This window comes from Cryptomeria japonica, chromosome 4, assembly GCF_030272615.1.
Source record: "Cryptomeria japonica chromosome 4, Sugi_1.0, whole genome shotgun sequence".
Taxonomy (NCBI): domain Eukaryota; kingdom Viridiplantae; phylum Streptophyta; class Pinopsida; order Cupressales; family Cupressaceae; genus Cryptomeria; species Cryptomeria japonica.
In genome coordinates, this window is record NC_081408.1 from 341684977 (window position 1) to 341697174 (window position 12198).

Genomic DNA, 12198 nt, shown 5'->3' on the forward strand with positions numbered 1-12198 from the left:
GTTTTTAATGCTTTTGAAAACAAATTACGAATATTCTCTTCTGATTCACCTGCCATTTTATTCAATGAAATATCATGAAATTGAATCAAACAGCAGCATACATGCAGCCAAAATACTATTATGTAATGATATCATCAAACCATCAAAAAAAGGCCAAATATATGACTTGAGAAACAAAATTGCAGGATACAAATTTCCAATGTGCAATAAATTACATATAATGCTACAGAAACAACAATATCGAGAACATCCCTAAGGACTCCTCACTGATCATATTAAAACAGTATGTGCATCACAAGAATGACTAATGCAGTGTATAAATGTCATGCCACCCAGGAAAAGGGTTCATAAAGAAAAAAAAATTCTTAACATATTAAAACAGTATGTGCATCACAAAAATGACTAATGCAGTGTATAATGTCATGCCACCCAGGAAAAGGGTTCATAAAGAATTTTTTTTTTCTTAAATTCAATATCTTCTCTGAAATAAAAGGCAACAATGTTAAATTTGAACCAGAATATATAAAAGAAATCACAAAATTTAAGAATAACAAGGACACAAAAGACTTGTCCTGGGAAAACCCTCCACCCGAGGGTGAAAAACCCAGCCCACACAAATATGATCTTTATTATATCTCTGAAAAATAATACAACTGTTGATAGTTTCAGATTACTATCAATCACAATAAGATAAGATTGATTGTCTACAAATCAATCATGACAATGAAGTCAAAAGATACATCTCGTATACATTCTATAAACCTTCATAAGTCTGAAATCACTGAATACAGAAAATCATATAATGAACTGACAGACTACATACACAATGTTCTCAACTTGCTACAAGACAAATGAGAGAAGCCAGCAATATACATATATATATATATCCATCTGCTGAAGAAGAAGAGCAATGAATATAAACAATCGGAATTGCAAGTGAAGAGACTCCACGAAGGAAGAGGAAAAGACACCAACAGCCACATCTTCACCGACAGCCACATAGACATAAAGAATCACTGGCAGAGAAGTGAAGAGACTCCACGGTGGAGAGGAAGAGTCACCGACAGCCACAAAAATATTTCATCGACATCCACAAGATAAAATAAGAGATGTATCTAACCAATGTTTAGATGTGAACTAATTTTGAAAGGCAGAATAATCATATCATTTTGGATTGTTGTGAGACCAATAGCATAGGGATGATTAACAGCAATTCAAGATTGGCTTGTCCTATAATCAATCATGATTAGGCTTCAATAAACCATTTTAATGGTGATAATGGCCATGAAGCCTATAACCTAAGTCACCAGGTTCGGCCGAATTTCTTCCTTGAAGTTCGAAATTCGCCAAACTTTAAAACAGAGTATAAAATTTGTTCAAATTCATACATTGAAAAAAGTTAATATTTTTTAATCGCGATTTAAGGGTTCTTTTCGGGGTTTTTTTATAAATGAGTGCTAGAAACCCACAGTCTTTAGTCCGCTGTGAGTCGTCACTGGAGAAGTGTGGAAACCGAAGTGGAAGCATATGTACCTTTTTGCCAAAAGAACATCTTTGCAATCGTGAAAGCATATGTTTCCTATGGTTTATATTTTATAAATGTGTCATCTTTTTGTAACGATTTCAAATCTTATTATCAATGTTAACTGTTTAGTCAATTTTATAGATATATTACATATATTTATTAAAAAATTTAAAAAATTACATATGACGAATTTAATTTGAATTTTATACATTTCGAATTTTTTCCTTGTCGAACTTCATTCGAATTTCAAAGGTGTCGAACTTCGAATTCAAATTCGAATCTGGTGACTTAGCCTATAACCCATTGAGTCTTTTTCACTTGTAGATTAAAATTGAAATTCATTTTCCCATGGTGACAGAAATGACAGTCCAAGGATAATGAAAAAAATTTGCAAATTCTAAGCCCAGTTGATATAGTAGGGGTTTCAAGAGATAATGTACAGGGTTAACCCACACTGATTGATTCTCAAAAAAAAAAAATTCTTGAATTTCCTCTTCTCACTTGTACAGTTGTACTGGCCCCCATTGATTATGTTTCACTAGCTGATGGAAACTAGTAAGACTTTAAGACTATCTGAGACCACATCACATGAGCTTCCCCCATTCCAGCTTTATGTGAGAAAGTCCATAGTATTTTATGTTGTTCTACTGCAGATTTTTTATTTGCTTTCTTTTTGGTACTGGGGTTTTATGAATAGCTAGTTTCTGCCATTTTAGGATTTCAGTTCTGTAAATGATGTTCAATTTTCAATTCAATATGCAAGATGTATTCTAATTTGTATTCTCTCTATCTATGTATTATCTATTTTTGTTATAAATCTGACTATCTTCTTTTGTATGGCAGGTGAGAGGAGTATTTATCGATTTCAATATCCTCTTCACAAATATCGATTGATATATATATGCAAGAGGGGAGGATCAAGCAGTGCCTTGACCGGTTATGTCTTATGGACATGACCGATCAAGACACTACTTGATCGCACCCTTTGATACATAACTATCAATCGGTGTTTACATTAATCACCAGCCCGATACTAATCAGGCCCTACGTAACTTAGTGTTCCATGCCAATCGGTATTCACGTGGTATGTTAACCGATGTCAATCGGTGTTTGCGTGGCATATTAACCGATGTCAATCGGTGTCTAAGTTAATCGATACCAATCACTAATTAATAGTTATATATCAAGCGGTGCATGCTTTGCCACCCGATAACAATCCAATAATCATTATTTGTTTACTGCTGAGAAGATATACAATATAAATCGGGATACATGGTTGACCCGATAATCATCAGTGATCACAGTTATAATGCAAACCGATATACCATGCTATGATATGATTATCGATATTGATCGACTAAGTAGATTGGATATATACAAATGAGGAATGATCATCAAATGAAATAGCTTGAAGTTTTCCTGATAGTTTATCGATAGGATAAATGATTGAATGAGAGACTTCATTTATCTCTCATTCAATCATTTATCTTACCAAAGCTACCATGCATTAACACTCCTTCTTAGCTAGGTAAGACAAATGAGAACAGTATATCAAGCATCACAATTCAAATGATGGTTAGTATTCTTTACACAATCTAACTTTCTAGGAAATCATATCACCTAATCATATGATATGAAGTATCACCTAAACACGTGATACAAAATGTCCATCACGTCAATCTTGTGATGACAGGATATCACCCAAGCATGTGATATCAGTATTGCCTAAACACGCAATACTTAAGGATAATCATATGAGAAAATATTCAATTCTCATCTTTATCCAAGTTGTGGTAGGTGCACTAACATCTTATACAAATGTTTTACCACAACACAATCATGGCTCATCCATGACACACCAGAGATCCAACATGATAACTGGTTTGGACATTATAAGATCGTCACCTTATAATGTCTACATACAAGTGTTCATTATCTTGAGAGATCGTCACCTCTTAGATATGAACCCAAGGGATAAAATCCAAAATGTCCTATCATGACAAAGAAGTTTACACATTAAACATCTTATTGATATGTAAATACAGATTACAAAGCAAATTACCTTTCTATCATACCTAAACCTTTTCTGAAGTGATCAACCTTCACTCTGGAAAGAGGTTTGGTCAAAATATCTGCCATTTGATCTACTGTACAAACATATTCTAATTGAATCACATTTCTGTCTACCATATCTCGCACATAGTGGTATGGAATCTCAATATGCTTGGATCTGTCATGGAACACTGGATTTACTGAAAGTTTTATGCAGCTTTGATTGTCACAATGTATAACAATGGGTTTCATAGGTTCTCCAAACAACCCCACAAGCAACTTCCTGAGCCATACTGCCTCTCGGGCAGCCATAGAAGCTGCAATGTATTCTGCCTCGGTGGAGCTTTGAGCTACAGAGGACTGCTTCCTGCTGATCCAAGATATCATGGCTGAACCTAGACTAAAGCAACACCCTGAAATGCTTTTTCTGTCAATTACACTTCCAGCCCAATCTGAATCTGTAAATCCATGTAGGTCTATATCAACTTTCTCATATTTGAAACAAAGGTTTAGGGTACCTTGTAGATATCTCATGATGTGTTTTACTGCAACCAGGTGTATCTCCTTAGGTTCACACATAAACTGACTTAAAGCATTAACTGCATAACAAATATCTGGCCTTGTATTCACCAGGTACATCAGGGACCCAATCATCTGTCTGTATTGAGTAGAGTCAGTGGGTTGTGACTCTGTTGCTGCTTCTTTAAGTTTGTGTAAATTGGTTTCCATAGCAGAGGTCATGGGCCTACAGTTTAGCATTCTAAATCTCTTCAAAATATCCAAGGTATACTTTCCTTGGTTTAGTATAATGTTGTCAGAATTATGCCATACTTCCAATCCTAGGAAGTAATGAAGGAGTCCCAAGTCCTTCATATCAAATTCTTTGGATAGATCTTTCTTGCATTGATCTATAAGGTGATCATTTCTTGCGATTAATAAGTCATCAACATATAAAATCAACATTAGCATATCACCTTTATTTCTTTTGTAGTAGAGATTAGGATCTGCATCATTCTTAGAGAAGCCTAGTCCTGAGAGATAGGTGTCAATTCTTTCATACTAGGCCCTGGGAGTCTGTTTAAACCCATAGAGAGCTTTCTTCAATCTACACACATGAGACTCTGCATCATGAACTTCAAACCCTTCAGGTTGCTTTAGGTAGACTTCTTCTAAGATCTCACCATTTAGAAATGTTGTCTTAACATCCATCTGGTGTACCTTCCACCCGTTTGTTGTTGCAATGGCTAATACGGCTCTTACTGATGTATATCTGGCAACAGGTGCAAAAGTTTTTTCATAATCTATTCCTTCCCTTTGTGAGAAACCTCTAGCTACAAATCTAGCCTTGTGTTTTTCAATACTACCGTCTGCAGCATGTTTGATCTTAAAAAGCCATTTAGATGAAACAACAGATTTCTTAGTTGGCCTAGGAACAATCTCCCAAACATCATTTTTCATAATGGACTGATACTCTTCAGACATGGCATCCTTCCATACTTGATGTTCAAGTGCCTCTGATACATTGTTTGGTTCAGCTTTAGAGAGATCATTCATAAGGGCAACATAGCTAGTGAATTTATTAGGCCTTTTGCTTTCCCTGAAGGTCCCTGAAGGAGCAACAAACTTCTGAGCTTCTGCTACAATCTTGGTGGCCCATAGTGGTCTTTTCTTAAGGTTTTCTCTAGGTGGACTTTGAGTTTCACTTAAAGTTTCCTCAAGATTCTCCCTCTAAAGCTCAGAAGTAGGATCTTTATCTATGCTAGGGGTAGGGATATAAATTTCAGGGTCTAGAGAGCTTTCGGCTCTTTTGAAGGCTAAGTCTTCTTCAAAGATCACATCCCTACTTAGTTCAATATTCTTTTGACCAAGTATATAGATCCTGTAGGCTTTGGAGGTTTCACTATATCCTACAAGGATTCCCCTTTTTCCAGAAGGCTCTAATTTTAATCTTTTCTCCCTAGGTACATGAATATAGACAGGGCATCCAAATATCCTAAGGTGGCTAATATAAGGTTTTGATTTAGTAAAGACTTCCTCAGGGGTCTTATCTTCAAGATGGGAGTGAGGACATCTGTTTTGAATATATACAGCAGTGCTAGTTGCTTCTGCCTAGAGATTGACATTTAGATTCTGATCAAGAATCATAGCTTTGGCAGCTTCAACGATTGTCCTATTTTTCCTCTCAGCTACCCCATTTAATTGAGGGTTATAAGGTATTGTTAACTCCCTCTTAATCCCTGAATTTTTACAAAACTCTTTAAATAATTCTAATGTATATTCCCCCCCATTATCAGTTCTTAGGGTTTTGATTTTGTTTCCTAAGTAGTTATCTATTAGTGATTTAAATTCTTTAAACCTATTAAGGATCTCTTCTAATTCTTTACATTTCAGAAAGTAGATCCAAGTTTTCCTAGAGTAGTCATCAACAAATATTACATAATACAAAAATCCCCCCAATGAAGGTACGGACATGGGTCCACATACATCAGAGTGAACTAACTCTAAAATTTTACTTGTTTTCCTAGTACTATTCTGAAAAGCACCCTTAGTATTTTTACCTAGGGCACATCCTTTGCATGCCCCTAAATGATATTGCTTTAACTTGGGTAGACCTGTGACAAGGTCTCCCATTGAAGATAAAGCTCTAAAATTTAGGTGGCCTAGTCTTTTATGCCAGACTTCATTAGCATCTGTAGTTTCATGGATTAGGGCTAAGTTGGGCTCTGTGCATAGCTCATACAAGTAGCCTTGTCTTTGACCAATTGTTTTAGCTTTCTTAATGGATGAATTCTCTGGCCATGCCAATAATCTATTGTCCATGAAGGTCACTCTGTATCCATTGTCCTCCAGTGCTGATATTGAGACTAGATTTCTCTTGATGCCTGGAACATATAGCACTCCTTTAAGTTGTAATGATACACCTGACTTTAGTTTGATGGTGCAAGTTCCAACTCCTTTGACTGGATGTGTAGAGTCATCTCCGATAGTTACTTCCTCATCATTCTCCTCTTTCATGGAGTCTAGCACTTCTCTAAATCCTGTAATGTGTCTGGATGAGCCACTGTCGATCACCCAGGAGTTAACTTTGTTTGATGCTTGGTTTGTGAGTGCTGAATAGAGTACATACTTCTCGGAGTCCTCTTCCCTTTTAGATTTTCCTGTTTTAGCAAATGTGGCTTGCTTAGCTCTTTCTGGACATTTGGCAACATAGTACCCAAATTTGTCACATCTGTAACATTGAATCTGAAAAAGGTCCTTCTTGAAGGTGTTCTTGCCGTGACGACTTTTTCTCTTTCTGAATTGTTTCTGCTTGCTTTTCTTGTTTGAGTTTGTATTTAGAACTTGGAGATCTTCATCTATATTCTTCTGCTTGATCCCTTTCTTATTTTGCCTTGATTCCTCTTGGATACAGTCAGCCTTTAGCCTATTGAATTTTGGGAATTCATCCCTTGCACTGATGCCTTGGACGAATGTTTCCCATATGCTAGGCAACCCATCTAGAGCAATGAGTGTTAATTCTTTGCTTTGGATCTCATATCCAAGGGTTGTCAGTTCATCCCTTAGGGCAGATATTCGCATGAAGTGGGCATTGATTGATTCTCCTTTTATCATGGCTATGTGATTTATTTCTCTTTTTAAAGCCAAGGTTCTACTGGCATTAGATATCTCAAATGCATCTTCAAGTGCTTTGAACATGTTGTAAGTTGTTTCATGTTTCCTTATGATGGGCATAATATTATTTCTTACCCCATCAACTATGATTTTGATGGCCTTTTCATTTCCCTCTCTCCAAGTTGTTTTGTCAGGTTCAGTCTCAGGTTCTGCAGTTTTAGTTTTTACAAATGATTCGACTTTATTTTCTTTTAGAATCATTTGAATTCTGAACTTCCATGCTGAGAAGTCATCACCTCCTTCGAGTCTATCTTCAAATCTAATAGCGCTAGCCATTGAAAGAATTGTGATGTTGAATATATGCTTGATTTGAATTTTCCACAAAATTGAACAGCCTTGGGTTCGATTTAACTATAGCTCTGATACCATGTAAATGATGTTCAATTTTCAATTCAATATGCAAGATGTATTCTAATTTGTATTCTCTCTATCTATGTATTATCTATTTTTGTTATAAATCTGACTATCTTCTTTTGTATGGCAGGTGAGAGGAGTATTTATCGATTTCAATATCCTCTTCACAAATATCGATTGATATACATATGCAAGAGGGGAGGATCAAGCAGTGCCTTGACCGGTCATGTCTTATGGACATGACCGATCAAGACACTACTTGATCGCACCGTTTGATATATAACTATCAATCGGTGTTTATATTAATCACCAGCCCGATACTAATCGGGGTCTACGTAACTTAGTGTTCCATGCCAATCGGTATTCACGTGGTATGTTAACCGATGTCAATCAGTGTTTGCGTGGCATATTAACCGATGTCAATCGGTGTCTAAGTTAACCGATACCAATCACTAACTAATAGTTATATATCAAGCGGTGCATACTTTGCCACCCGATAACAATCCGATAATCATTATTTGTTTACTGCTGAGAAGATATCCAATATAAATCGGGATACATGGTTAACCCGATAATCATCGGTGATCACAGTTATAATGCAAACCGATATACCATGCTACGATATGATTACCGATATTGATCGACTAAGTAGATTGGATATATACAAATGAGGAATGATCATCAAATGAAATAGCTTGAAGTTTTCCTGATAGTTTATCGATAGGATAAATGATTGAATGAGAGACTTCATTTATCTCTCATTCAATCATTTATCTTACCGAAGCTACCATGCATTAACAAGTTCCTCTGTTCCCTTCAGATGTTTGCATTGTAACTTGAATAAACCCTACATAAACCAAAGCCTAGAAAATCATTTAATCCCAAACAATATCCTTACATTCACTTCACTCTCATCTTGCTCCATTTATAGGCTCTATTGCATTTAAGGTTGTTGCATTGGGGTTAATAAGTTGTCACAGCAATCCATCACAGGACTTCCACCTTGCTATTGTATCCCTCGGTCACATTTTCACAGATTATCTACTACACTCATCAGTAGTTTTCAATCAAGGAGTTGCTACAAGTCTGTACAATGGGTGAGAGTTGATACATGTTGTCATATCCCAGAATTTTATGCTTCAAAAAACGCCAAATACACATGATTGAGCAACACAAATTACAAATAATTTGAACGAAGTATACATGTTTGAAAGTTTAGAAATCGCAAGAAAATCAGTTTCTTGTGCTAATAGAAATTCAGAATTTTAAAACACTGAACCAAAAACAATATTGTGTGGGGTAGGAGTTTATGAAACTTTTCCTCGCCCAAAAATTTATGCTTCAGAAAAACACCACCTACACATGCTTGGGCAACAACTGGTATGGATTGAGAACTCAGTTCCTTATGTTTATTCATATATTAAATATAATATTCAGTTTCTTTATGTTTTTTATACAAAAAGATGAGGAAATTCCAAATAAAAACAATACGTTGCCGTGGAAACACAGAACGATCTTTATTTTCAGATGCAAAAAAGTTTTTTGGGAGATTTTAAATTTAGTCATTTGGCCAGGATTAGACAATAATATTTTCCGCAACATGAGTCGTACCTGATACTCCAGAAACCACTTCAGTAGCCGAAATCTTGTAGAAGGGAACGCCTGCCTCGTTGGCTATGGCATGCGCCAATTTGGTTTTCCCACATCCAGGCGGTCCGTGTAACAAAATGCCCTTCATTGGCTGAACTCCCAGCCAAGGATAAATCTCCGGATGAAACAGAGGGTAAATAATCTCCATTATTTCATTGATTACTCCACTCAACCCACCTAAATCTTTAAACATAACCCGACTATCAAACCCCCTGTCTTCCTTTTTGAGCTTCACTTCAAACCCCCCTTGAGATTCTTGCTTCTCCTTGGAATCGCTAACTATTCCATTCAATTCATTACCATTTTCGCTACACAGTTCAGTGTTGATATCCATCTTAGTGTTCTCCTGCGTGATCTTAGTAGACTCTGAGGATTTTGGAGAGGAAGCATTAACATTGGCGCCGTAGTTTGTTCTCAAAACAGAGTTCATGAGGCCTGGGAAAGATGTCGGATTCAATTCGAATTGTGACCCGCTGCTGTCGCTTTCTCCAGATGATGATGCTTCTTCCTCCTCCTCCTCCTCATCCTCCTCTTCTCCTTCTTCCTCTTCATGGAGCCTGTTGCGCTTTCTCTTTTGATGATTTTTGTCATGTTGGAGGGTTTGGATGGCGCGGAAAACTATTTTGCGAAAGGAGTCTTCTTTGTGACGTCTGTACTCGCGATAATTTGTTCTGAGATAATTGACAGCGGCGTCGAGGTCGTGGAGGTCGTGGTTAATGGCATATTGCTCAACCCTCGGAAGTATCAATCGATCGAAGAATGAGCGATGGACAGTGCGCAACTTAGCACACCTCGTTTTATGCCTCATTACGATCACGATTCTCAGACTACAGGCAGCACAAAATTGATAACCCTCGAAATGCTGATTAGCCTGTTTTCAATGCTGATTAGCCTGATTTGATTGGACTCTTCACCTCACAAAATTGTGGTTTTTTAGTGTAACAAGCTATTTGACTGATACGAGGTTTATCGAGGAGTCGCTACTGTGATTCGAACGTCGGTAAGCCACTGAACCACCGCCCTCAAGCTTTACAATCCTAAATTTGGCGGTCTAGTCCTCTCATAGAATTGGACACTTAAATGGCCATTTCTATTAAAAAACTTTTAAGAATGATCCTAGGAAAAATATAAATAAAACTAGCAGTTGCACTCTTTTATGGTGCAATAAAAAAACATTTTTGAAATTGAAACATTTAATACTTTTTTAATTTTTAAAATATTTTTTAAAAATTATTTATAATCTTAAATATGTAATATTCAATCAAAAATGATATTAAAAAATATTTAAGTAATCTTCAAAATATATTATAATATTCAAAATAATCTTCAATTCTTAAATCGATATTAAAAAATAAATTAAGATAATCTATAAAATGTTTTCTGTAAAATAGGATCCATTATAAATTACAAAAAGTTGCACTTAAAGTCTATCGACTAATTAAATAAATATTTATATATTATGTTGTGTAGTTGGATGGAATGGAATCACATTTAATTGAACATATTGAAATTAAAATAAAAGAATAAGTAGTTAAAACATTAAGAAGTGAGAGATTGAAGCATGTCGTGGTCATCAATATTGTCTTAAAGATTGAGTCATTGTCATTAGGCTTGTCCTAAAGATTGAGGAGGTCTTGACATCAAGAATTGACTCACAACTTGAAATGTTGTGGAAATGGATCCTTGGCCTAAAAATTCACTATTTCCAATCATGGGATATCATTTCATTAGGGGAAAAACCAATGAGGTCCTACTTCAATCATCTTGGCAAGTTGGGCATTGTGATTAATTGTTCCCTTTTGATTTGATTTGATATGAAATGCAATAACTAGGTAAAATGATGTAAAATTCACAAGATTTGGTATACAAACATATACAAAATAAAAAACAACCACAAAAGTAGAGATCTAGAAATGAGATATAGAAAGGAACTTGTTACTAATATATGAAGTTAAAAATGTTCGCTTATGAAGCTAGGTGCCCAAAACCTAGAGGTGCTTTTGTCAACTAAAACTTCTAATTCTGGACCATGATGCATTATAGATCATTCGCACCAAATTTTAGCCTAAAAGTGTTGATTGGGTGTGCTAATCGGGATAGTCCAAGGTTTTTCACTTGTTTAAAGTCTGGAACTATGCGACTTAGTTTGCTTTGTGCAATTTTACAATGTATGGTTGTTGGATCTAAAACTTGCACATTAAGAAGAGGGAAAAATGTTGTGTTGTATAGGAGCTTTCCTAAGTCAAACCCCATGTCAATGTTTCCACCTTCACTACAACAATGTTAGATGAAAGAGAGCTTACCTTGGTAGGGAAGAGGCTAAAAAACTTAAACAAAATGCTTGAATTGACAATTGATACCTTTGATATGAAACTCCTTGCCTTGAAGCCTCACACAAAGCTTGATGTTGCTTGATAGGTGTTAATGCATGCATTCATCATGAAGGAACACATAACTTGATCATTATTGTTGAACTTGAATGCTTGCTTGCAAATTCCTCCTCAATAGCTTTGAAGATTCTTGATTAAACGCTCAATTGAAATGATAAGAATGTGCAAGATATGAGAAGTTCAAATGAGGGAACGAATTGGTTTAATTTTTTAAGAAGGTCAACATTAGGGAGCACTTTCCTGCTACTTCGGGCTAGGGTGGTAGGCACCATAATTTAAGAGATCTATGATGCTAGGCATCATAGTCTTGGCATTTTGGGCTGAAATAAAGGTCAATGAGTATAGGATTGTGTTGAGCTTAAATTGCCATAAACTGAGCACAATCAGGCATGAATTGGGGGCATGAGGCATTATAGACACTTAAAATTGTCTCACGCCTGCAAACACCAAATTTACTAATTATTCATCTTTCTTAATTAAATAATCTTAATTTTTTAATTAATCTAATTGTTATCTTCTAAATTAATTTTCTCCTTTCATTTAAATTAATAATTC

General features: G+C 35.8%; 1 protein-coding gene across 1 annotated transcript in view; it reads right to left on the reverse strand.

The window, feature by feature from the left end:
• LOC131063606 (cell division control protein 48 homolog C) overlaps positions 1-10320 on the reverse strand; it is a gene marked incomplete in the record, with an annotated part of 79745 nt that extends 69425 nt beyond the window's left edge. Inside the window, 2 exon segments of the mRNA XM_059219819.1 lie at positions 6-49; positions 9215-10320. Coding sequence (XP_059075802.1) covers positions 6-49; positions 9215-10061 — 891 coding nt within the window.
• Positions 10321-12198: the final 1878 nt, after the last annotated feature.